Source organism: Oncorhynchus mykiss, chromosome 18 (genome assembly GCF_013265735.2).
Source record: "Oncorhynchus mykiss isolate Arlee chromosome 18, USDA_OmykA_1.1, whole genome shotgun sequence".
NCBI classification, from domain to species: Eukaryota; Metazoa; Chordata; class Actinopteri; order Salmoniformes; family Salmonidae; genus Oncorhynchus; species Oncorhynchus mykiss.
The window spans coordinates 61,244,540-61,272,253 of NC_048582.1; the positions used below are offsets into that span (position 1 = coordinate 61,244,540).

At 44.0% G+C, this 27,714-nt stretch overlaps 2 protein-coding genes across 3 annotated transcripts in view; one reads left to right on the forward strand and one right to left on the reverse strand.

The window, feature by feature from the left end:
* The window catches only part of LOC110496654 (gamma-aminobutyric acid type B receptor subunit 2), a 432,145-nt gene extending 419,079 nt beyond the window's left edge, over nucleotides 1–13,066 (forward strand). The window contains exons 17-19 of the mRNA XM_036953439.1: nucleotides 587–716; nucleotides 5,010–5,127; nucleotides 9,706–13,066. Of these exons, the coding sequence (XP_036809334.1) occupies nucleotides 587–716; nucleotides 5,010–5,127; nucleotides 9,706–9,871 (414 nt within the window). The 3' untranslated portion in view covers nucleotides 9,872–13,066. The remainder of the gene's footprint in view (nucleotides 1–586; nucleotides 717–5,009; nucleotides 5,128–9,705) is intronic.
* Nucleotides 13,067–22,741: 9,675 nt separating this feature from the next.
* The window catches only part of elp2 (elongator acetyltransferase complex subunit 2), a 56,581-nt gene continuing 51,608 nt past the window's right edge, over nucleotides 22,742–27,714 (reverse strand). Inside the window, exons 19-22 of one of the 2 annotated variants that reach the window (XM_036953440.1) lie at nucleotides 26,931–27,052; nucleotides 26,243–26,388; nucleotides 25,429–25,542; nucleotides 22,742–23,476 (exon numbers count right to left, since the gene is read on the reverse strand). In XM_036953440.1, the coding sequence (XP_036809335.1) occupies nucleotides 23,293–23,476; nucleotides 25,429–25,542; nucleotides 26,243–26,388; nucleotides 26,931–27,052 (566 nt within the window). In that variant the 3' untranslated portion in view covers nucleotides 22,742–23,292. Of the gene's footprint in view, nucleotides 23,477–25,428; nucleotides 25,543–26,242; nucleotides 26,389–26,887; nucleotides 27,053–27,714 lie in introns of those variants that run through there. The other variant, XM_036953441.1, reaches the window with a different exon arrangement.

Here is a 27,714-nt window from a genome sequence, read left to right on the forward strand (position 1 = left end):
TCTTAAACATTATGTTAACATCTTAAAAAATATTTCAACATCTTAAACATTATGTCAACATCTTAAACATTATGTCAACATCTTAAACATTATGTTAACATCTTAAAAAATATTTCAACATCTTAAACATTATGTCAACATCTTAAACATTATGTCAACATCTTAAACATTATGTCAACATCTTAAACATTATGTCAACATCTTAAACATTATGTCAACATCTTAAACATTATGTCAACATCTTAAAAACTATTTCAACATCTTAAACATTATGTTAACATCTTAAACATTATGTCAACATCTTAAACATTATGTCAACATCTTAAACATTATGTCAACATCTTAAACATTATGTCAACATCTTAAACATTATGTCAACATCTTAAAAACTATTTCAACATCTTAAACATTATGTCAACATCTTAAACATTATGTCAACATCTTAAAAAATATTTCAACATCTTAAACATTATGTCAACATCTTAAACATTATGTCAACATCTTAAACATTATGTCAACATCTTAAAAACTATTTCAACATCTTAAACATGATGTTAACCCCATAAAGTACATTTTGTCTGTGCAGTTGGATAAGGAACTGGAAGAGGTGACCATGCAGCTGCAGGACACCCCAGAGAAGACCCCGTACATCAAGCAGAACCACTACGGAGACGTCAACAACATCCTCAGCATACGCAACTTCACCGAAGGCAAAGGTGACTGACCACTGCTGCTTTTGTTCACACTTCTACAACATCACCTCCCACATATTCCTCACTCATTAGAACAGACTCACCTCTGTCAGCATGGACTGCTGCTGCTGCACTCACTGTCTGCACATGATTCTCTCTGAAGAGTTGTATTCATCTGTCCGAGGTAAAAAGCTGTGCTCACCTCATAGATAGGGAACAGCATGACAACTATTTTTATTTTGTATTTTTTTATTGAACCTTTATTTAACTAGGCAAGTCAGTTAAGGGCAAATTCTTATTTACAATGACGGCCTATCAAAAGGCAAAAAGTCCTCCTGCGGGGACGGGGACTGGGATTAAAAATAAAAATTCTATAAAATATAGGACAAAACACACATCACGACAAGAGAGACAACACAACATAAAGAGAGACCTAAGACAACAACATAGCATGGCAGCAACACAGCATGGTAGCAACACAACATGACAACAACGTGGTAGCAACACAACATGGCAGCAGCACAACATGGCAGCAGCACAACATGGCAGCAACATGGCAGCAACACAACATGGCAGCAGCACAAAACAGGGTACAAACATTATTGGGCACAGACAACAGCACAAAGGGCAAGAAGGATAGAGACAACAATACATCATGCAAAGTAGCCACAAGTATCAGTAAGAGTGTCCAAGATTGAATCTTTGAATGAAGAGATTGAGATAAAACTGTCCAGTTTGAGTGTTTGTTGTAGCTCGTTCCAGTCGCTAGCTGCAGCGAACTGAAAATACGACCGAACAAGGGATGTGTGTGCTTTGGGGACCTTTAACAGAATGTGACTGGCAGAACGGGTGTTGTATGTGGAGGATGAGGGCTGCAGGAGGTATCTCAGATAGGGGGGAGTGAGGCCTAAGAGGGTTTTATAAATAAGCATCAACCAGTGGGTCTTGCGACGGGTATACAGAGATGACCAGTTTACAGAGGAGTATAGAGTGCAGTGATGTGTCCTATAAGGAGCATTGGTGGCAATTCTGATGGCCGAATGGTAAAGACCATCTAGCTGCTCGAGAGCACCCTTACCTGCCGATCTATAAATTACGTCTCCGTAATCTAGCATGGGTAGTATGTTCATCTGAATCAGGGTTAGTTTGACATCTGGGGTGAAAGAGGATTGATCACGATAGTGGAAACCAAGTCTAGATTTAACTTTAGCCTGCAGCTTTGATATGTGCTGAGAGAAGGACAGTGTACCATCTAGCCATACTCCCAAGTACCATCTCAAGCTCTAATTCCTCAGAGGTAGTAATCCCATCTGTGGAGAAAGGGGCATTCTACTTAACAAAGGTTAAGGGCAGAGAAAGCTGGTTGGACACTAAGAAAGCTTTTTGTAGAGCGTTTAACACAAAATCTGGGGAGGGGCCAGCTGAGTATAAGACTATCTTCTGCATATAAATGGATGAGAGCTTCCTACTGCCTGAGCTATGTTGTTGATGTAAATTAAGTAGAGAGTGGGGCCTAGGATCGAGCCTTGGGGTACACCTTTGGTGACAGGCAGTGGCTGAGACAGCAGATGTTCTGACTTTATCCACTGCACTCTTTGAGAGAGGTAGTTAGCAAACCAGGCCAAAGACTACACCATAGTACCTCTCTCGTAGTTCAGGACTACAGTACCCTGAACCTAAGTTTGTCGATTGCTCATTGATAAGCTTCTGTTCAGCATTTAGACTGACAGACAGACATATAGAGAAATATAAATGGGTCATTATATTCACAATGAGGATTCAGCCACATTGTAGAGAACATCACCACGTCCATATCTCTACCGCAGCCATCAGTATTCATGAGACTGGCTGGACTAAATGCATTTGGGCTGTAAATGAGGGGCTGTTATAAGAGTACAACAGATTACAATCACAACCAAGTACAAAGGACACTCTCCATAGTGCATGAATATTCATTAGCACATAGTTTGGACTTGAAGGTAGAGCGGTGGGGTTGATATTAGGAATTGCCTCAGTTGTCAGGCCAGTTAAAATATGTAGTCCTCAACTACTACAGTTGTTAGCAGTCAGTTGACAAGTTTGAGAGTTTCATAACACAATTGAGGAACCTAATATGAGGGCCGTAAAGGATCTGGAGAGTAGTTACAGAGTTCAGAAGACATTCATATTACTGTGAGGTTATCTCTCAGGGCAGTAAATTGCTCTTTTGACACCATCCCACCAACATTGTTTTCAGAGGTGGGTTTATATATTATTAATTTCCAAATAGGATTATACCGTGAATTGCTCACATTAATAAATCATTTACAGCCGCAGTCCAATCCATATGAATCCACTATGCTATGTTTAGACATGCGCTCCTGTATCCTCCTCTTCAGATGCACATTTCGGATACACAATGCCACAGTGTGATCGTCCAATCAGGTCAATGTTATGCTAAGAGGTGAAGATCTGGGTCAACTAGAGAGGAATAACTGGACACAAAAGGGGCTCATTTTGGGGCTCTCCAGGTGGCGTTTGAAACACTGATAAGGCTGTTTACTTTGATAACAACTGTGTTCACACTCACCGTCTGTCTCCCACGGTGACGAGAGGCCAACACCAGAATCCTGTCAGGCTGTTTCCCCCCTGGACTAACATATTTTCCACAACAAGAAGCGCTCTCTCTCTCTCTCTCTCTCTCTCTTTCCCTGTCCCTCTCTCTCTCTCTCTCCCTCTCCCTCTCCCTCTCTCTCTCTCTCTCTCTCTCTCTCTCTCTCTCTCTCTCTCTCTCTCTCTCTCTCTCTCTCTCTCTCTCTCTACTCTCTCTCTCTCTCTCTCTACTCTCTCTCTCTACTCTCTACTCTCTACTCTCTCTCTCTCTCTCTCTCTCTCTCTCTCTCTGTCTCTCTCTCTTTCTCTCTCTCTCTCTCTCTCTCTACTCTCTCTCTCTCTCTCTACTCTCTCTCTCTACTCTCTACTCTCTCTCTCTCTCTACTCTCTCTCTCTACTCTCTACTCTCTCTCTCTCTCTCTCTCTCTCTCTCTCTCTCTCTCTCTCTATCTGTCTCTCTCTCTCTCTCTCTCCCCCTCTCTCTCTCTCTCTCTACTCTCTCTCTCTCTCTCTACTCTCTCTCTCTCTCTCTCTCTCTCTACTCTCTCTCTCTCTCTCTCTCTCTCTCTACTCTCTCTCTCTCTCTCTCTCTCTCTCTCTACTCTCTCTCTCTCTCTCTCTCTACTCTCTCTCTCTCTCTCTCTCTCTCTCTCTCTCTCTCTCTCTCTCTCTCTCTCTCATTGTGCTACCAGCAGAGCTCCATTTAGCATGTGTTGAAAACACAGAACAGAAGTGTTGTCTTTGTTTGCTGCTGCCTTTAAAGTAATGCCCGACAGATACTGTATCAGTGATGTAATGTCCGACAGATACTGTATCAGTGATGTAATGCCCGACAGATACTGTATCAGTGATGTAATGCCCGACAGATACTGTATCAGTGATGTAATGTCCGACAGATACTGTATCAGTGATGTAATGCCTGACAGTGACGCTGTTACAGGCAAATGAAGATCCTAGAATCTTCACAGTCAATATTTTCATACTTAGCATTTGCTTTGAGAGAATGCTTGACATGCTTGGCATTAGGGGACATAGGGGATATAGGGGACATACCAATGGCACACTATTCCCTATATAGTGCACTACTTTTGCTCAGAGCTCTATTGGAATCCTATCGGGTCCTGGTCAAAAGTAGTGAACTACACTGAGTGTACAAAACATCCTAATATTGAGGTGCAGCTCCCCCGTTTCTGCTCTCAGAACAGCCTCAATTGGTCAGGACATGGACGCTGCAAGGCGGCGAAAGCGTTCCACAGGGATGCTGGCCCAATGCTTCCTAGAGTTGTGTCAAGTTGGCTGGAAGTCCTTTGGGTGGTGGACCATTCTTGATACACAGGGGAAACCGCAGCGCTGCTGGGTTTCACACAAACCGGTGCGCCTGGCACCTACTATCATACCGCGTTCAAAGACACTTAAATATTTTGTCTTGCCCATTCACCTTCTGAATGGCACACGTAAAACAATCCATGTCTCAATTGTCTCAAGACTTTAAAATCTTTCTTTAACCTGTCTCCTCCCTTCCATATACACTGATTTAAGTGGATTTAACAAGTGACATCAATAAGGGCTAATAGCTTTCACCTGGATTCACCTGGTCAGTCTGTCATGGAAAGTACAGGTGTTCCTACTGTGTTATAGAGAATAGGGAGTCATTTTGTGGCATGGTGTGACAGCCTGTATGGGGATTGATCCTGTTTGCTGTGTCATCTCTCCGTGTCTCTGCAGAGGGGGAGAAATCGATAGTGAAGAATCATCTTGAGCAGAAGCCTCAGGCCCAGTGGGGCTCCATGGATCCTTCCAGAATAAACAGAGGTCCTCTGGAGGATATCAACTCACCTGAACAGTGAGTTCTCCTCAAAAGTACCCCTCCTCCCTCCTCCTTTTTCCTCCCCCATTTTTCCTCCTACTGTTGTCTTTTTTTGCAGACTAGACATCAGATGTATTGCCTCCACCACCAGCACTGCATGGCGGTTGCTCTGGCAACCAGCTCTGTAAAAGATGGACCAATATAACATCCCAATCATCTACACACACTCTCTCCCCCTCCCACACACTTTCTCCCCCTCCCACACACTCTCTCCCCTTCCCACACACTCTCTCCCCCTCCCACACACTCTCTCCCCCTCCCACACACTCTCTCCCCCTCCCACACACTCTCTCCCCTTCCCACACACTCTCTCCCCCTCCCACACACTCTCTCCCCCTCCCACACACTCTCTCCCCTTCCCACACACTCTCTCCCCCTCCCACACACTCTCTCCCCTTCCCACGCACTCTCTCCCCCTCCCACGCACTCTCTCCCCCTCCCACACACTCTCTCCCCCTCCCACGCACTCTCATCCCCTCCCACGCACTCTCTCCCCCTCCCACGCACTCTCTCCCCCTCCCACACACTCTCTCCCCCTCCCACACACTCTCTCCCCTTCCCACGCACTCTCTCCCCCTCCCACACACTCTCTCCCCCTCCCACACACTCTCTCCCCTTCCCACACACTCTCTCCCCCTCCCACACACTCTCTCCCCCTCCCACACACTCTCTCCCCCTCCCACACACTCTCTCCCCTTCCCACACACTCTCTCCGCCTCCCACACACTCTCTCCCCCTCCCACACACTCTCTCCCCCTCCCACACACTCTCTCCCCTTCCCACACACTCTCTCCCCCTCCCACACACTCTCTCCCCCTCCCACACACTCTCTCCCCCTCCCACACACTCTCTCCCCTTCCCACACACTCTCTCCCCCTCCCACACACTCTCTCCCCCTCTGACGCACTCTCTCCCCCTCCCACGCACTCTCTCCCCCTCCCACGCACTCTCATCCCCTCCCACGCACTCTCATCCCCTCCCACGCACTCTCTCCCCCTCCCACGCACTCTCATCCCCTCCCACGCACTCTCATCCCCTCCCACGCACTCTCTCCCCCTCCCACACACTCTCTCCCCGTCCCACACACTCTCTCCCCTTCCCACACACTCTCTCCCCCTCCCACGCACTCTCTCCCCCTCCCACACACTCTCTCCCCCTCCCACACACTCTCTCCCCCTCCCACACACTCTCTCCCCCTCCCACACACACACACACACACACACACATATAACCGGCAGAGCACAGCTGACTGCATGTTGTCCCAACTCTTAAAACGTGGCAGTCCAGAACACTCATAACACACTCAGCTGACAAATAAAGAGCTACCTTCACTTATTATTCATGAGCAGGCTGGGGCATGTCGACTTCATCAGAGAGGGAAAAAAGGAGTTTAAAGCATCATTGAGAGCCTCCTCTTCTCCCTCCTCCTCCCCTCACAGCGACCACTCTCCCCTCCTCCCCTCACAGTGACCGCTCTCCCCTCCTCCCCTCACAATGACCACTCTCCCCTCCTCCCCTCACAGTGACCGCTCTCCCCTCCTCCCCTCACAGTGACCGCTCTCCCCTCCTCCCCTCACAGTGACTGCTCTCCCCTCCTCCCCTCACAGTGACTGCTCTCCCCTCCTCCCCTCACATTGCCGCCTCCTCTTCTCCCTCGTCCTCCAAGCACTCCTCCTCCTCCTACGTTCATCTAACTGGGATTGGATAGAGAGAACATGTGAGTGAGTGAGTGAGTGAGTGAGTGAGTGAGTGAGTGAGTGAGTGAGTGAGTGAGTGGTGACATGAGAGGAACAGAGAGGGGAACCATGATAGAGAAGACACGGAAGAGAGAGAGCAGAAAACGGATAGAGAGAGGGAGACAGAAATGACATGATAGAGAGAGGGCATGAGAAGGAGGGAGAGGAACCAAGAGGGAGGATCCATGAGAGAGTCACAGAGCTTATGTAACCAGTGATTTACAGCTACGGTTGGAAGCAGCAGTAGCAGCAGGGGTTGAAAATAGACTGGGGAGACAGAAGAAGTGGAAGAACACTGAGTTATTCCCACACCACATGAATGTTTGATCACATGGTGGGAGGGAGGTGATTCCCAAACCTTCCATAACAAAGCCATCACCTACAGCGAGATGAACCTGGAGAAAACTCCCCTAAGCAAGCTGGTCCTGGGGCTCTGTTCACAAACACAAACACACCCCACAGACAGCAACACAATTAGACCCAACCAAATCATTAGAAAATAAATAAAAATATTCACACATTGGAAAGAAATAACAAAAAAACTGTGCAAACTAAAATGCTATTTGGCCCTAAACAGAGAGAGTACACTGTGGCAGAATACCTGACCACTGTGACTGACCCACAATTAAGGAAAGCTTTGACTATGTACAGACTCAGTGAGCATGGCCTTGCTATTGGGAGAGGCTGCTGTAGGCAGACCTGGCTCTCAAAAGAAGATAGGCAATGTGCACACTGCCCACAAAATGAGTTGGAACTGAGCTGCACTTCCTAACCTCCTGCCAAATATATGCCCATATTAGAGACACATATTTCCCTCAGATTACAAAGACCCACAAAGAATTTGAAAACAAATCCCATATCTACTGGGGGAAATTCCACAGTGTACCATCACAGCAGCAAGATTTGTGACTAGTTGCCACAAGAAAAGGGCAACCAGTGAAGAACAAACACCATTGTAAATACAACCCATATTTATGTTGTTTTATTTTCCCTTTTGTACTCTATTTGCACATTGTTACAACATTGTATATAGACATAATATGATATTTGAAATGTCTGCATTCTTTTGGAACTTCTGTGAGTGTAATGTTTAATGTTAATTTTATATTGTTTATTTCATTTTTGTTTATTATCTATTCTACTTACTTTGGCAATGTAAACATATGTTTCCCACGGCAATAAAGTGTTATTTCATCAAAAAACATGTACAGCAACCTGTGAGACAATTCACTGGTCTCATTTGAAAGTTGGCAGAATTGAAAGACTTTGAGCTAGTGAATGAGAAGGACATGTTTGTTCTATATTTACATAACTGCCATTTGGTTAGGTAATCGGCTTGAAAAGCAATGGCTCTAGCAGAGAGGTGCGGTGTGAGCTGTCACACCAGGCAGAAGCATGACATTTTATTTTTGTCAGAAGATCTCCAAAGCACGGAGTGGATTATGGGTTAGTGGAGAGGAGTAGAGAGGAGGGACCAGGGAGGCTCTGGTGTGTTACTGTGGGGGGTGGAGGGGGGGGGGGACCGGGGAGACTCTGGTGTGTTACTGTGGGGGGTGGAGGGGGGGGGGGGGGGGGACGGGACTCTGGTGTGTTACTGTGGGGGGTGGAGGAGGAGGGGGGAGAGGACCAGGGAGGCTCTGGTGTGTTACTGTGGGGGGTGGAGAGGAGTAGAGAGGAGGGACCAGGGAGGCTCTGGTGTGTTACTGTGGGGGGTGGAGGGGGGGGAGACTCTGGTGTGTTACTGTGGGGGGTGGAGGAGGAGGGGGGAGAGGACCAGGGAGGCTCTGGTGTGTTACTGTGGGGGGTGGAGAGGAGTAGAGAGGAGGGACCAGGGAGGCTCTGGTGTGTTACTGTGGGGGGTGGAGGGGGGGGGGGGGACCGGGGAGACTCTGGTGTGTTACTGTGGGGGTGGAGGAGGAGGGGGGAGAGGACCAGGGAGGCTCTGGTGTGTTACTGTGGGGGGTGGAGGAGGAGGGGGGGGGGGGGGCGAGGAGACACTGGTGTGTTACTGTGGGGGGTGGTGGAGGAGGGGGGAGAGGACCAGGGAGGCTCTGGTGTGTTACTGTGGGGGGTGGAGGAGGAGGGGGGAGGGGACCAGGGAGACTCTGGTGTGTTACTGTGGGGGGTGGAGGGGGGGGGGGGGGCCGGGGAGACTCTTGGGAGTTACTGTGGGGGGTGGAGAGGAGTAGAGAGGAGGGACCAGGGAGGCTCTGGTGTGTTACTGTGGGGGGTGGAGGAGGAGGGGGGGGGGGACTCTGGTGTGTTACTGTGGGGTGGAGGAGGAGGGGGGAGGGGACCGGGGAGGCTCTGGTGTGTTACTGTGGGGGTGGAGGAGGAGGGGGGGACCGGGGGGGGCTCTGGTGTGTTACTGTGGGGGTGGAGGAGGAGGGGGGGACCGGGGGGGCTCTGGTGTGTTACTGTGGGGGTGGAGGAGGAGGGGGAGGGGACCGGAGAAGCTCTTTGACTGTGTGCGGTAATGCCAGTGAGAAGTGAGATGTCACTGACTGCGTTGTGACCCTGTTACAGTATTGTAACTACAGTGTACAGTCATTCAGCCCTCTTTGCATCAGTAATCAGAAGTGCTGGTGTACAAAAAGCCCATTTGAATTATTGAGAGTGAAACAGCACATACAGAAGCTGGCTGGATGTAAATAGTCCTGTATGTACAGTGTGTTCGCAATGTAGCACCACATCAATTTAGAAAGATTGTACAGGGTTTAGCACTTTGACAGCACACATGGGACATCAACTTGTAATTATTCAGGTGAATATAATGATCTTTAATGATACTTAACATGCTATACCTCTCTGTCCACAGCATACAGCGCAGGCTGTCGTTGCAGCTCCCCATCCTGCACCATGCCTACCTACCCTCCATAGGGGGGGTGGACGCCAGCTGTACCAGCCCCAACGCCAGCCCCGGCTCCAGCCCGCGGCACAGACACATGCCCCCGTCCTACCGGGTCATGGTCTCAGGCCTGTGAGCATCAGTCTCCCCTGGCGCTTCCAAGAAAGGACATCTGTGTTTTAAAAACAACAAGCAGACCCTAGCTTAGGCTGTCAGCAACATTGGAATAATATGTGTGTTGGACCAGGGAGGGGGAAGTTGGTTCCACTCATCATGCCTCGGTCTCTAGAACCCCTCTCTAGAACCATGGGTCGGGAAGGGAAGGGGGGAGGGCACAGGAGGACCTTACAAATGACACACGATCCAGAGCAACAACCTCCTTTGGTCTCACCCCACCACCCCAACAGCAGAGGACCTGACCAGACCTGGGGTGGATCTGCTTCGGAGGGTTTTTATGTTGTTGTTTTTATTTTGTCATACACTGGACTATGTGTGAGCCTGTCAAAACGTGAGCATTTCAGCTACGTCAATGCCTGGGAGGCGTTACTATAGGAACAAAGGAGTTCCAGACCGGACTGACATAGGATTCATCAAAATTCACCATTGTGAACAAGCATGTAAATAGCATACTTTCTGACTTTGACGTACCGTTAGCTTTGAGTATGCTGTGAATGAACATATGGGGGGGGGGGGGTCTGTATAGGGGTAGGAGGTCCTGAAAAACTAATGAAACCGTAAAAACTGGCCTACTACAAAGCAAAATGTAAGACAAATTGGTTTGTGTAATATTACTGCATCATTGTAGTGTGTTAATTGTGTTAAATGGATTGGCTCATGGCAAGAAGTAAGATTACTCTAATTTCTGTGACTAGCAAAATGTGGAAAGACACCAGGGGCCAATTCTTTTAACTTGGAGTAATACGCACACAGCTTATTTTCCACTTTGCTACATTTGAACCATTCATTTTTCTTAAAGATTATGCTATCTCTTTGCATAGGCCTTTAATGTGTTTCAACTTCACTAGTTTAATTGACCTCCAAACAACAATGAAATACTACAGTACAGTAGAATGCCTTTAGAAGGCAACAGAACCAAACAGGACAGATTTCCAGGAAACAATGACAATAGTAATGACTCTCCGTGTTCACTATGTGTTGACACACACACAAACACATCAAGACACACACCTATAGGGAAACAGGAGTGCACACCGTATCCTAGTGATGTGTCCAGACGAGGCCTCGCCAAACAGGCTCCCATTACCACTGTAAATGGTCCAGAAACTGTAATGTCGCTCCATTATCTGGCTGTAGTGAGGCTAAAGAAGCATCTTTCTAATGAATATACGTTTCATAAGTCAATGAAATAGGTGCATGGTCAGACAGCATCAAAAGTGGTGAGAAACTGAGATCAAAGACTTGGACAGAGGTTCTGTTGACAAGACATACATTCAGATCGTGATGAGGATGTGGGTTTGCCATTTCGGTTTCATCAGTAGTTTTGAAACCGTGAAATTAAGTCCCTCTAAGCTGTTTCAGTTAGTTTATCTACATTTCAATCACCAAAATGGCAAGTGGAAGATATGTGAGCCATATGTGAACCCTATCCAGATGTGGTTTGAGCAGAAATGGCGCCGATGGAGACCACAGAACTGACCACAACAATTGAACCACAGACTGGGAGAAGCACCTCTAAATCACCTGGCACTTAGCAACAGTGAAACATACATCAGAGTTGCTATAGAAATGTATTTCTGTGCAGTTGGCCCAAAGGTAATTTCTTGGACTAAAATAGGGCCGTAGACATAGCTAGCTATCGTAATTTTATTTGTACAATTGTTGTCACAAGAACAAGAAAAACACAAAGTGGACGAAATCCACCAAAAAGCTCCGTATCATCATCAGAAGTCTAGATTTGTTTCAGCATATATTTCACCATTGGTGTCTTGGTTCCAGTTTTAGTTTTTAAAAGGCGTTTGTTGAGCTCTGTGCTTGTAGTCATATCCTGTACCCTGCAGGAGCCACAGTATACACCAGGCCCAGTAGGTAGTGGTGGTAATGGTATGGGCCAGGCTAAATTAACTCAACAAGAATCTGTAACGCATCTGTAAATTGTATAACCTGTCATGACTTCTTAACCATTCAATGCTCCAACACCTGGAACATACAGGGTGAGACAGATCACTTGGGGACAACTCATTACAGAGAGTGGGCTGCTCTGTGAGCTGGGCTTGGCGTCTGAACGCTGATGATGTCTGTCAGCCAAGGAGGAAGCCTATTGGAGGACAAGGAATGGTTGGGAAGGAGCAGGTTGGAGACAGTACTGCTATTGGACACATCCAGGTGTGAATTCCTGTCTGAGCTCCTCCCCCTAGCCTGGAGTCAATGGGGCTGTCCAGAGCCGCAACACAGCAGCACAGACCTCCATGAAGCGAAAAGACTTCTTTCTCATCCCTCTTTGCCCACCAGAGAAACACACAGTCACTTCTGAGTGAGTGAGACACTGCGGTCGGTTGTTCCTTCAGAAAAAGAAAAAAAACACATTTTATATATTACATTATATGTGACTGTGTAAAATTTGCTGATACCCTGATGGTGTTGATGTATGTATGAAATATTTGGTATTTGGCTTTCTCAAGATGGCATGAAATAAAATGTATAATTCACATAGGAGTTCCCTGTTTTTACGACTGTCGTGACAAATCCACTATGTTTCTTCTGTCACGGCAGTTTCATTTCTACATCCTGTCTTTAAGAGGACATCATCAAGCAGTCAATGTCAAAGCCAAGATTCTCAGTGAGAAACCCCCCCCCCCCACCCCCCCACACACAATATAATGTAAACTACATGCAGCATTACACATGCTGCAAGATGCTGAGGGCAATAAGTGTACAACACGTAATAGCTTTGGCTAGCTGTATCAGAATTAACCAATAGAACAGTCAATAACACATCAAAAATGTTCTTTTCTCAGCATTCATGGAATCTGACAGTCACTATTTATTGTTCTTACAAAATGCCAAATGCTGTTTATCAGGTACTGTTACTTTTATTTGCAATGTGCCCTAATTTTCTATTATTAATTAAAACTTGTTCTCAACGTCTGCAACAATAGTTCTTCAAATGCAATGTTAGTAGTTAAAGGGCTCATAATAACTGGAAATAAACTGCTTTTTCATGCTAACGTTCTGTATTAGCCAGGGCTACTCTGTTATTCGGTTTCTATCAGTTTAAAGGTCAAAAACACGTGTGTGTATGTATGTACAGTGCCTTGCGAAAGTATTCGGCCCCCTTGAACTTTGCAACCTTTTGCCACATTTCAGGCTTCAAACATAAAGATATAAAACTGTATTTTTTTTGTGAAGAATCAACAACAAGTGGGACACAATCATGAAGTGGAACGACATTTATTGGATATTTCAAACTTTTTTAACAAATCAAAAACTGAAAAATTGTGCGTGCAAAATTATTCAGCCCCCTTAAGTTAATACTTTGTAGTGCCACCTTTTGCTGCGATTACAGCTGTAAGTCGCTTGGGGTATGTCTATCAGTTTTGCACATCGAGAGACTGACATTTTTTCCCATTCCTCCTTGCAAAACAGCTCGAGCTCAGTGAGGTTGGATGGAGAGCATTTGTGAACAGCAGTTTTCAGTTCTTTCCACAGATTCTCGATTGGATTCAGGTCTGGACTTTGACTTGGCCATTCTAACACCTGGATATGTTTATTTTTGAACCATTCCATTGTAGATTTTGCTTTATGTTTTGGATCATTGTCTTGTTGGAAGACAAATCTCCGTCCCAGTCTCAGGTCTTTTGCAGACTCCATCAGGTTTTCTTCCAGAATGGTCCTGTATTTGGCTCCATCCATCTTCCCATCAATTTTAACCATCTTCCCTGTCCCTGCTGAAGAAAAGCAGGCCCAAACCATGATGCTGCCACCACCATGTTTGACAGTGGGGATGGTGTGTTCAGCTGTGATGCTTTTACGCCAAACATAACGTTTTGCATTGTTGCCAAAAAGTTCAATTTTGGTTTCATCTGACCAGAGCACCTTCTTCCACATGTTTGGTGTGTCTCCCAGGTGGCTTGTGGCAAACTTTAAACAACACTTTTTATGGATATCTTTAAGAAATGGCTTTCTTCTTGCCACTCTTCCATAAAGGCCAGATTTGTGCAATATACGACTGATTGTTGTCCTGTGGACAGAGTCTCCCACCTCAGCTGTAGATCTCTGCAGTTCATCCAGAGTGATCATGGGCCTCTTGGCTGCATCTCGGTACAGTCTTCTCCTTGTATGAGCTGAAAGTTTAGAGGGACGGCCAGGTCTTGGTAGATTTGCAGTGGTCTGATACTCCTTCCATTTCAATATTATCGCTTGCACAGTGCTCCTTGGGATGTTTAAAGCTTGGGAAATCTTTTTGTATCCAAATCTGGCTTTAAACTTCTTCACAACAGTATCTCGGACCTGCCTGGTGTGTTCCTTGTTCTTCATGATGCTCTCTGCGCTTTTAACGGACCTCTGAGACTATCACAGTGCAGGTGCATTTATACAGAGACTTAATTACACACAGGTGGATTGTATTTATCATCATTAGTCATTTAGGTCAACATTGGATCATTCAGAGATCCTCACTGAACTTCTGGAGAGAGTTTGCTGCACTGAAAGTAAAGGGGCTGAATAATTTTGCACGCCCAATTTTTCAGTTTTTGATTTGTTAAAAAAGTTTGAAATATCCAATAAATGTTGTTCCACTTCATGATTGTGTCCCACTTGTTGTTCATTCTTCACAAAAGAATACAGTTTTATATCTTTATGTTTGAAGCCTGAAATGTGGCAAAAGGTCGCAAAGTTCAAGGGGGCCGAATACTTTCGCAAGGCACTGTATATATATATTTGTATATATCATCATCAGGGTTTCTGGAATATCTATTGCAAAATATAATATGAGAAATATACAGTACCAGTCAAAAGTTTGGACACACCTACTCATTCAAGGGTGTATTTATTTTTATTATTTTCTACATTGTAGAATAATAGTGAAGACATCAAAACTATTAAATAACACATATGGAATCATGTTTTTAAATTTCTTTAAATGTATTTTTATGTAGTAAGCAAAAAAAGTGTTCAACAAATAAACAAATAAAATAAAAATATATTTTTTATTTGAGATTCTTCAAAGTAGCCACCCTTTGCCTTGACAGCTTTGCACACTCTTGGCATTCTCTCAACCAGCTTCATGAGGTAGTCATCTGGAATGCATTTAAATTAACAGGTGTGCCTTGTTAAAAGTTCATTTGTGGAATTTCTTTCATTCGTATTGCGTTGAAGCCAATCAGTTGTGTTGTGACAAGGTAAGGGGGGTATACAGAAGATGGCCCTATTTGGTAAAATACAAAGTCCATATTATGGCAAGAACAGCTCAAATAAGCAAAGAGAAACGACAGTCCATCATTACTTTAAGACATGAAGGTTAGTCAATCTGGAAAATTTCAAGAACTTTGAACGTTTCTTCAAGTGCTGTCGTAAAAACCATCAAGAGCTATGATGAAACTGGTTCTCATGAGGACCGCCACGGGAAAGGAAGACTCAGAGTTACCTCTGTTGCAGAGGATAAGTTCATTAGTTATCAGCCTCAGAAATTGCAGCCCAAACAAATGCTTCACAGAGTTCAAGTAACAGACACATCTCAACATCAACTGTTCAGAGGAGACTGCGTGAACCAAGCTTTCATGGTTGAATTTCTGCAAAGAAACCCCGACTAAAGGACACCAATAATAATAAGAGACTTGCTTGGGCCAAGAAACACAAGCAATGGACATTAGACCGGTGGAAATCTATCCTTTATTTTGATGAGTCCAAATTTGTGATTTTTGGTTCCAACGGCCATGTCTTTGTGAGACGCAGAGTAGGTGAACGGATGATCTCCGCATGTGTGGTTCCCACCGTGAAGCATGGAGGGGGAGGTGTGATGGTGCTTTGCTGGTAACACTGTCTGTGATATTTAGAATTCAAGGCACACTTAACAAGCATGGCTACCACAGCATTCTGCGCGATATGCCATCCCATCTGGTTTGCGCTTAGTGGGCTTATCATTTGTTTTTCAACAGGACAATGACCCAACACACCTCCAGGTTGTGTAAGGGCTATTTGACCAAGAAAGAGAGTGATGGAGTGCTGCATCAGATGACCTGGCCTCCACAATTTTCAACCTCAGCCCAATGATGGTTTGGGATGAGTTGGAACGCAGAGTGAAGGAAAAACAGCCAACAAGTGCTCAGCATATGTGGGAACTCCTTCAAGACTGTTGGAGAGAATGCCAAAAGTGTGCAAAGCTGTCATCAAGGCAAAGGGTGTCTACTTTGAAGAAACTAAAATCTATTTTGATTTAACAAACACATTTTTGGTTACTACATTATTCCATATGTGTTATTTCATAGTTTTGACATCTTTACTATTATTCTACAATGTAGAAAATAGTCAAAACAAAGAAAAACCCTTGAATGCGTAGGTGTGTCCAAACATTTGACTGGTACTGGATATAAACATCATTCTGTTAATGTTTTTGTCAATTTAACATGTGGTATTCCATACACACATTGTAGAATTTAAGTTCAATTTAATAACCTTATGTTAAAAGCAAATTATAACATGTATGAGAAGGGCAATAACTTGTTTTATTATTCCAGAAACATAGAGAAATATATATACCAATCTTTATGTTCTAAACCTAGATTTTTCACAAGAAACCTTGATGTTCACAATGGCCACAATGATACTTGGAACTCATTGGAAACGTTTTTTTTTTATTTACAGTATCTGTAACTATGGTATGTACAGTTGAGATAGATATGAAAACGTGTATGAAATAAGTATCACACTGGAATACAATAACATTTTGGAACCATCGGTTGTTATGGCGCGTTTTGAACATAATTCTTCTTTAAAATGTCTGAATGTTATTGGACAGACTTTACTTTTCACATCATCGTCAAATAAAATGAGACTGAAAATAACTCTATAAAAGCTTTGTTTGGATCAATTCAAAAAGCCTAATAGGGTAAAGACCTCCAGATTGTTTCAGTCTGCCCGTATTCAGAAGCCTATTTATGTACTGTTGTCTACCCTTAGGCTAGTGCTCTTGACATAGAGCTTTTAAAGAAATAGTAAGTCAAGTAAAGCACAGCTCATGTTTTTGTTATTGTGATCTCAGTTACGTTCATTATAACGGCAATTAACAACTGTTTTATACACAAGGCAAGGTTGTCGAAGGCCTCGATTCAATGTTAAGCTGTGTTGGGCGACATCCGCATAGCAGATGCTTTACAGGTGTAACTGCGGTATGAACTGTAAAATCGGTGAGCGGCTGCTCTTCCGTGTCATCAGTCACGCCCTTACTATCCCTACCATGTTAGAAGTTCATAACGCCGATAGAAAGTGTAGACTCTATTGATGATAGAAATAATGACATGTTTTCATGTTCATTTGGAGCGGAGGAATGTATAGCCTAATTGAGGTGTAGATAACGGAACATTACGCATTTTAGTTTTTGAACTTCTAACACAGCTGCGTGGGCTTTGTCTGAATGTCGGGTGTGGTTTCGTTGCGTCCAATGGCAGTGTCCGCGATAAGGTGACGCAGGCAGCGGCTTGTGGATTTGACAGCTCCAACACAGTTCCACCTCCAAAACAACCGCTATAGGGATGTCAGCTCGCGCAGATCTGATATAATCTAGCCCTGATCATTCATGAGCTGCTTTGCTTTATCACCTCAGAACCATTCTAGAAGGAGTACAAATGAATGCATTACCACAAAGAATGGAGTGCAATTATTTGCTGTCGAAAGGCATTGTGGGGGAAATGGCAGTCATCATGATTCTACAGTAGTCTGGACCTTTGATGTATTTCTACTTGCGCAAACAGGGCATTTCAAATGTTATGTTTCTCATACGTACATAAAATCGCAGAAAAAAAATGTAGATTTCCTTTTCTTGCAGTATTTTTTTTCAGATGCATGGGATTATCAGATTTTTCAATAAAACAATTGCAAAAAATCTGTTGCTTAATAACTTGCTACAGTGATTACATTTTTATTTCCATCACTGATCATCATAAAGAAGAAAAATAAATTGAAGAAAAAAGAAAAAACCTAAAATTGCTCGAAAGTGTAAGGCCGAAAGCATACTATACTATAGCCAACTATGATGTACGGGGTAAAATGGAATCAGGCATAAACAGACCGGGTCGCAGCACATGAGCTCAGCTGTCTACAATCCATACACATTACAGAGAGAGAGAGCCAGGAAGGCCAATACATTAGGAATGAAAAGATCCATGTGCAGAGGTTGATAAATAATACAACTGTCAAGGCACAATGGCAAACAGGATGTGGAATGTGTGTGGAGTCCTGTGAGTGAGTGTGTGAGAGACAGAGACACACACACACAGAGAGAGGGAGAGAGAGAGAGAGAGGCCTTTCCATCGTGCTGTCAAATATTGACCATGGAAGTGCTAGACAGAGGGCTCAGAGGCCCAGAACAATCCTCTATGAGAGGTAGGACTGAGGCTACAGCAAGACAACCTCAAGGCCTACTGTACTGTACACCTATGGACCTCTGTACACTTCAAGCCAATATGGTATTATGTAGTAATCCGTTTTCTGTTCAGAGGCTCTGCGTTTACACAGCCAGCTCAATTCTGATCTTGTTTTCACTATTGTTTTTTTGACCAATCAGATCAGCTCTGAAACATATCTGACGTGATTGGTCAATCATTGAGAAAAAAAAATCTGAATTGGGCTACCTGTGTAAACACAGCCAAAGTGATCCACTGATTCAAAGGATACTGTATACATAATGCAAATCGACTGTGGGAAAGGGTTTCTGAGCCCAGCTGGCATTGCCCAGTTCTACCACTACTACTGGTATTGTGGAAGATATACCATTTAGGTTACTGAATATGACTGGTGTAGGGGGGAAGGGGGTGTTACTGTGCTCTGGAGAAATGTGTTTAACCTGAACAGCCTCTGTAAAGGTCACGCTGTGTAAAGGGAAGATTGAGGGGTAATTAAGTTGACCTGAGTGAGAATACAATGATAGCAGGCATGTACACGTGATAGGCCTTCACATGGTTTTTCAGGTATGGTTGTCCCAATCTGGAAAACAATTGTGGTTAACCAATATGCTGCTGTGTGCTAGTCAAGGTACTACCTACAATAGGAGGTAGAGTGTTGTGAAATGATAGTAAAAAAAAGTGTAGTGTTACTTCCACATCTTTCCATCATGAATCAGTTGTGGCAATATGATTAAAATAATTAGAGTAATTTGTATGGGATATGGCGGTGTTAAAAATCTTTATTTTTTATATATATATATTTAACCTTTATTTAAACTAGGAAAGTCAGTTAAGAACAAATTCTTACTTACAATGCCGGCCAACCCTGGCCGTCGCTGGGCAAATTGGGCGCCGACCTTTGGGACTCAATCACGGCTGGATGTGATGCAGCCTGGATTCGAACCAGGGACTACAGTGACGCCTCTTGCACTGAGATGCAGTACCTTAGAACGCTGCGCTACCGGTCAAAGTTTTAGAACACCTACTCATTCAAGGGTTTTTCTTTATTTTTACTATTTTCTGCATTGTAGAATAATAGTGAAGACGTCAAAACTATGAAATAACACGTATGAAATCATGTAGTAACCAAAAAAGTGTTAAACAACATTTTATATTTGAGATTCTTAAAATAGCCACCCTTTGCCTTGACAGCTTTGCATTCTCTCAACCAGCTTCACCTGGAATGCTTTTCCAACAGTCTTAAAGGAGTTCCCACATACGCTCGACACATGTTGGCTGCTTTTCCTTCACTCCGCGATCCGACTCATCCCAAACCATCTCAATTTGGTTAAGGTCAGGGATTGTGGAGGCCAGGTCATCTGATGCAGCACTCCATCACTCTCCTTCTTGGTCAAATAGCCCTTATACAGCCTGGAGGTGTGTTAGGTCTTTGCCCTGAAAAACAAATGATAGTCCCACTAAGCACGAACCAGAAGGGATGGTGTATCGCCGTAGAATGCTGTGGTAGCCATGCTGGTTAAGTGTGCCTTGAATTCTAAATAAATCAGACAGTGTCACAAGCAAAGCTCCCCCACATCTCCACGCTTTACAGTGGGAAATACAGTGGGGCAAAAAAGTATTTAGTCAGCCACCAATTGTGCAAGTTCTCCCGCTTAAAAAGATGAGAGAGGCATGTAATTTTCATCATAAGTACACCTCAACTATGACAGACAATATGAGAAAAAAAATCCAGAAAATAACATTGTAGGATTTTTTATGAATTTATTTGCAAATTATGGTGGAAAATAAGTATTTGGTCAATAACAAAAGCTTATCTCAATACTTTGTTATATACACTTTGTTGGCAATGACAGAGGTCAAACGTTTTCTGTAAGTCTTCACAAGGTTTTAACACACTGTTGCTGGCATTTTGGCCCATTCCTTCATGCAGATCTCCTCCAGAGCAGTGATGTTTTGGGGCTGTTGCTGGGCAACACGGACTTTCAACTCCCTCCAAAGATTTTCTATGGTGTTGAGATCTGGAGACTGGCTGGGCCACTCCAGGACCTTGAAATGCTTCTTACGAAGCCACTCCTTCGTTGCCCGGGCGGTGTGTTTGGGATCATTGTCATGCTGAAAGACCCAGCCACGTTTCATCTTCAATGCCCTTGCTGATGGTAGGCTTTGTTACTTTGGTCCCAGTTCTCTGCAGGTCATTCACTAGGTCCTCCCGTGTGGTTCTGGGATTTTTGCTCACCGTTCTTGTGATCATTTTGACCCCACGGGGTGAGATCTTGCGTGGAGCCCCAGATCGAGGGAGATTATCAGTGGTCTTGTATGTCTTCCATTTCCTAATAATTGCTCCCACAGTTGATTTCTTCAAACCAAGCTGCTTACCTATTACAGATTCAGTCTTCCCAGCCTGGTGCAGGTCTAAAATTTCATTTCTGGTGTCCTTTGACAGCTCTTTGGTCTTGCCCATAGTGGAGTTTGGAGTGTGACTGTTTGAGGTTGTGGACAGGTGTCTTTTATACTGATAATAAGTTCAAACAAGTGCCATTAATACAGGTAACGAGTGGAGGACAGAGGAGCCTCTTAAAGAAGAAGTTACAGGTCTGTGAGAGCCAGAAATCTTGCTTGTTTGTAGGTGACCATATACTTATTTTCCACCATAATTTGCAAATAAATTCATAAAAAATCCTACAATGTGATTTTCTGGAATTTTTTTCTTCTCATTTTGTCTGTCATAGTTGAAGTGTACCTATGACAAAAATCCTATGACAGGCCTCTCTCATCTTTTTAAGTGGGAGAACTTGCACAATTGGTGCCTGACTAAATACTTTTTGCCCCACTGTACACATGCAGAGATAAACCGTTCCCCCACACCGCATCTCACAATAACACGGCGGTTGGAACCAAAAATCTCAAATTTGGACTCATCAGACCAAAGAACCAATTTCCACCAGTCTAATGTCCATTGCTTGTGTTTCTTGGCCCAAGCAAGTCTCTTCTTATTGGTGTCCTTAATGGTGGTTTATTTGCAGCAATTCGACAATGAAGGCCTGATTCACAGTCTCCTCTGAACAGCTAATGTTGAGATGTGTCTGTTACTTGAACACTGTGAAGCATTTATTTGGGCTACAATTTCTGAGGCTGATAACTACTGAACTTATCCTCTGCAGCAGAGGTAACTCTGGGTCTTCCTTTCCTGTAGCAGTCCTCATGAGAGCCAGTTTCATCATAGCGCTTGATGGTTTTTGCGACTGCCCATGAAGAAACGTTCAAAGTTCTTGAAATTTACCGGATTGACTGACCTTCATGTCTTAAATAATGGACTGTTGTTTCTCTTTGCCTATTTGAGCTGTTCTTGCCATAATATGGACTTGGTCTTTGACCAAATAGGGATATCTTCTGGATACCACCCTTACCTTGTCACAACACAACTGATTGGCTCAAAAGAAATTCCACAAATTAACTTTTAAGAAGGCACGCCTGTTAATTGAAATGCATTCCAGGTGACCTCATGAAGCTGGTTGAGAGAATTCCAAGAGTATGTCAAACTGTCATCAAGGCAAAGGGTGGCTATTTGAAGGATGTCAAAAAGTATTTATATATATTTAGATTTGTTAAAACGTTTTTGGTTACTACATGATTCCATGTGTTATTTATAGTTTTGATGTCTTCACTATTATTCTACAATGAAAAAATAAAAATAAAGAAAAACCCTGGAATGAGTAGGTGTTCTAAAACTTTTTACCTGTAGTGTATATTATTAGACAAGGGGCCCCAGATTGAATAATGTCTCCATATACATGCTCTGCCATTCGAGAGAGAGTGAGTTATGGCCTACACTTGCACACTACCGTGAGTATATTGATGTCCAACACGAACCATGGCTCCCTCTGCGGCATGTACAGTACATCCTAACTGTAGGCAATGATCCTAACGGCAACCTGTTCCCTATTTAGTGCACTACTTTTGAACAGAGCCTAATGTGCTCTGCTCAAAAGTAGTGCACTATGTAAGGGAATTGGGAGGTATTTGGGATGCAAATATGGATTTCCTCTGGCTCTCTCCTTGAGAATGATAAATTGTACACTATTCTACCCTAGTACTCTACTGTATCAATCATAAGAGAAGGGAATCTACTGCTAAGTTGTAGTCTATATTAAGTTAATTGTATGGTATATAAACAATGTTTTATATATATATATATATATATATATATATATATATTGTTTAGGCAAGTCAGTTAAGAACAAATTCTTATTTACAATGACGACCTACCCTGGCCAAACCCGGATGACGCTGCAACGCCCTATGGGACTCCCAATCAAGGCTGGATGTATGCTATTACATTTTGCTACAGTGGGATGGAAAATGCCAAAGTCATGCAGTCATCATTGTCATTGGGGTCAACTGGTTCTGGTACTAACTCACAGGAATCAATCTATGTATACAAAAAGAGCTTTATTCAGAAATGTAACTTATTTTACATTAAAAGTATCAGCAGTACTGTGTCCTTTTTTTCTAAGGACATTTCAAGCCATCAGAACATGAAGAGACCGCAATACACCACAAAGAAAGAATATATGGTAATCAAGAAACCAGGGGACTTTCAAACATGACTTGATTTGACAGTTACTGAACCCTAACAAATGAATACATGAACATAAAAGTATGTTGAAACGGTGAGCCTAATATCCCTTGTCTCAGACCTTAATAAGAGCATAAATACGGAAGAACAGGGCTGCATCGAGAGAGAGAGAAGTCCTGGGCTCGGGGCATCCTGAAAGCAGCCTGTACCCCAGACCACCAGACCTGGCCATGTGACTATATTGTCTGAGCAAGCTGGCTGGTTGTCACACAGGGTGAATGGAATGACCCAGTGAACAGCCAGCCCAAGGTCTGATCCACTCCTCTCCAGACAGCCCTGTAGTCTCAGTCAGCAGTGTCAGGATACCACGATCTAATGATGTCAGTGTCTCCGGCCCAACGCTAGCTACACAGCTAGTCTGTTGATGTTGAAGATTTTGACAGAGTGGTCTGCCCCTGCACTGGCTAGCTGTACCCAGGAGCTGCCTGCTGCTGTGATGCTGCCCTCGCCTTCCTCCTCATCCCCCTGGCCGGCTCGGCCTGCCCTCGGCCTCCAGCGCAGCCTCTTCACCGTCAGCGAGTGACTCTGACTGGAGGGGGGAAGCGTTGTCAAGGAAACAACAGAGTGGTGAAATACTGTACTACAGTCATAGTGTATCATTGTGTTATGCTTCTATACTGTACTAGTCATAGTGTATCATTGTGTTATGTCTCCATACTGTACTACAGTCATAGTGTATCATTGTGTTATGTCTCCATACTGTACTACAGTCAGTGTATTATTGTGTTATGCCTCTATACTGTACTAGTCATAGTGTATCATTGTGTTATGTCTCCATACTGTACTACAGTCATAGTGTATCATTGTGTTATGCCTCTATACTGTACTAGTCATAGTGTATCATTGTGTTATGTCTCCATACTGTACTACAGTCATAGTGTATCATTGTGTTATGCTTCTATACTGTACTAGTCATAGTGTATCATTGTGTTATGTCTCCATACTGTACTACAGTCATAGTGTATCATTGTGTTATGTCTCCATACTGTACTACAGTCATAGTGTATCATTGTGTTATGTCTCCATACTGTACTACAGTCATAGTGTATCATTGTGTTGTGTCTCCATACTGTACTACAGTCATAGTGTATCATTGTGTTGTCTCCATACTGTACTACAGTCATAGTGTATCATTGTGTTGTGTCTCCATACTGTACTACAGTCATAGTGTATCATTGTGTTATGTCTCCATACTGTACTACAGTCATAGTGTATCATTGTGTTGTCTCCATACTGTACTACAGTCATAGTGTATCATTGTGTTATGTCTCCATACTGTACTACAGTCATAGTGTATCATTGTGTTATGTCTCCATTCTGTACTACAGTCATAGTGTATCATTGTGTTGTGTCTCCATACTGTACTACAGTCATAGTGTATCGTTGTGTTGTCTCCATACTGTACTACAGTCATAGTGTATCATTGTGTTATGTCTCCATACTGTACTACAGTCATAGTGTATCATTGTGTTATGTCTCCATACTGTACTACAGTCAGTGTATTATTGTGTTGTGTCTACCACAAGCAGACTATGTAAAATAGGTTGTTAGGCGCATGGTAATATATAAGAATGAATTATATTTCTAGGATTAGGTCAACCATGGTTGCATGATGAGTAGTGCAATATGCCTGAGACCTAAAGACTTGTGTTAGCTCCCTGAGTGTGTCACATACAAATATAACGCACAAAAATAAAATCTGATGAAGCATAGATGTTCTCATATGAAATTTCCAAAGGTGCTGAATCTACTAAATGTTGTTTTATACAGTAGTATGTATTTGTTGGCGCCGAATCAGATGCCACTCTGTCCTCAGCTGTTGTTGGCACATCCATTGTGATACCTCACTTCGTTATCGTTTCTCTTATTCATGTTAATTGTGGTGCATGAATAAACCAAACGGTCACAGATCAGGTAACATTACATTGGTAGAACAGTCCTTCAGTCCAGAGATTTCCCTTCCTTCTCTTCATGACTCAGTCGGTGGGGCCTTCACAAAAATAGCCTGTTGATTGCAATTTCCTCTTAAATAACCCTCCGTTCAATACACAGCTATTCAAACCCACTTGAGGATGTTCTTTCTCTGGCTACCTTCCAGATGCCACCCTATTCCCTATATAGTGCACTACTTTTGACCAGGACCCTTAGGGTAGGGAATAGGGTCCACTATGGACGTACTCTAAAAACTCTGGGCAGAGTCATAAAAACTCCCGTCTAAAGAGTCAGAGTACCTTTTGGGGTATTTATCCATTGAGATATGTTGTCTTGAGGAGGCTTCATCGTAGAATAATGGAACCAGTGCTTATAGGACAGCTGGACTAAAGGCCTGTAGTTAGTCAGTGCCAAAAGGTGTGCGCGGGGGGGGGGGGGGGGGGGGGGGGGGGGGGGGGGGGGGGGGGTAATTTTAGAAACTGAAATGTGTGATGAAAGCTTGGGACTGTGTGTTTGTGGGGCGTGCATGCATGTGTGTCTAAAGGATACGAGGAGTCTGTTTCTCCATATCTGGTCCAGTCTGATGCTCCAGCAGGCTCCTCACTGAGTTCCCACTTATACAGCAGGACCTGGCCACTCTCCAGCCCCACCGCCAGCAGATAGCTGGAGGAACATACATCAATCAATCAAACTTTATTGTTCCAGATGGACATGTGGTTAACAGGCAGGCTTATTGTCCCAGATGGACATGTGGTTAACAGGCAGGCTTATTGTCCCAGATGGACATGTGGTTAACAGGCAGGCTTATTGTCCCAGATGGACATGATTACAGGCAGGATTACAGCTAGACATGTATAATAGTTCAACACATCACACAAAAGGCTAAATAACACAGAAACGTCATCAACTAGAAGCCAGCTGGGGAAAAAAAAGCGCATGTGGAAATAAAGCGCATGTGGAAATAAAGCGCATGTGGAAATAAAGCGCATGTGGAAATAAAGTGCATGTGCGAATAAAGTGCATGTGCAAATAAAGTGCATGTGGAAATAAAGTGCATGTGCAACTCAAAGATGGGTTGCTAGGCCATAGACAGACAGCACACACAGGTGGCTACAAGGGAAGCATACACACTCCATCCATACACACTACCATCAAGATATGAAACCCCTAGGAACTCTTGTTGATGTGAAACGATTGGATAGGATAATGGCGAAAGCTTCCCTATGCCTTCTGATAGGCTGCGTATACATTTCAACCATATTGCTAATACCTATCCAATTGCAGGCCTACAGCAGTGTCTAGGGTGAAGGGAGCTAGTGGTTCAATTGGAATTCAGAAAATAAGCGCTGCCTCAGTATTGTACCTGTTGCCGGGGCACAGGATGGGGCAGAAGGAGACAGCAGTGGCCGAGTCTCCTACATCTAATATGGAGGAACAGGGCCGGATGACTGGGGGTTCATCAGGGGTCACAATGGCCTCAGAACTACTGCAGTCACCCCACACTATCACCTGTAGACAGAAAGTTGAATGAAGTTATTCTGGAAAGTCACACTAACATAGAATGTGTGGTAGGATAGGTGGTATCCTATAGCCTATGTAGTTCTATGGGCCCTGGTCAAAAGTAGTGCACTGTAAAGGGAAAAGGTTGCCATTTGGGATGTAGCCTATGATGAACAGTATTTTACTGCCTCTTCCTTACCATTGTGACCTTTACTTACTGAGGAGCTCATTTGTAAGGAACAACCTTTGAAGGCTGATGCTGGTTTGAGATTAGCACATCATTATGTTCCATGCCTTGCATTGACATCAAAGGACTCTTAAGCTGTGGATCAGGGCCTGTTTCAAAAAGATTCTCAGAGTAGAAGTTCTGATCTAGGATCGGACCCCCCCCCCCCACCCTCTCATTCATCACCAATGAAACGACAAAACTGATCCTTGATCAGTGCTCCTTCTCTGAGAAACTCAGACAGAAGTGAATAGATGTTGAAGTCCGGAGAATACACGCTACCTCTACTAACAACACTAAGGCCTTGCTGGTGTAGAATAATGACCTTCTTGTCTCGACTTGACGTCACAAAGTACTTGTTGTCGGCGCTCCAGTCACATGACCATATGATGCGCGTGTGTACGGCCGTGTCCTTCCTGGTAGATGTGTACAGGGAGAAATGGGGCTCTGGGTGGGGGAGACACACACAGGCACAATAAATACCCATCTACCTTGCACTTTGCATTAGTATTGAACCACAAAACGTTCTAACACAGTACATAACTGCTCAGTGGTAACAATGAATCTCTCCACTGACACACAAATAAACCCAAAGCCTCTGTTCCTCCTCTCCATGATGTCTGTCATTAATGTTGGTTGTGATGCACTGTTCTGTGTCGTTCCAGCAGCCTCTAGAGAAACACTGCTGTCTGTGTCGTTCCAGCAGCCTCTAGAGACACTGCTGTCTGTGTTGTCCCAGCAGACAGCCCCCTAGAGAGACACTGCTGTCTGTGTTCCAGCAGCCACCACTCTAGAGACACTGTTGTCTGTGTAGTTCCAGCAGCCAGCCCTCTAGAGACACTGTTGTCTGTGTAGTTCCAGCAGCCAGCCCTCTAGAGACACTGTTGTCTGTGTAGTTCCAGCAGCCAGCCCTCTAGAGAGACACTGTTGTCTGTGTTGTCCCAGCAGACAGCCCCCTAGAGAGACACTGCTGTCTGTGTCATTCCAGCAGCCTCTAGAGAGACTCTGCTGTCTGTGTAGTTCCAGCAGTCAGCCCTCTAGAGACACTGTTGTTTCACACGTTTCACACATGTTTCTAGTCCCAGTTTGTATAGGCATGTTTCTAGTCC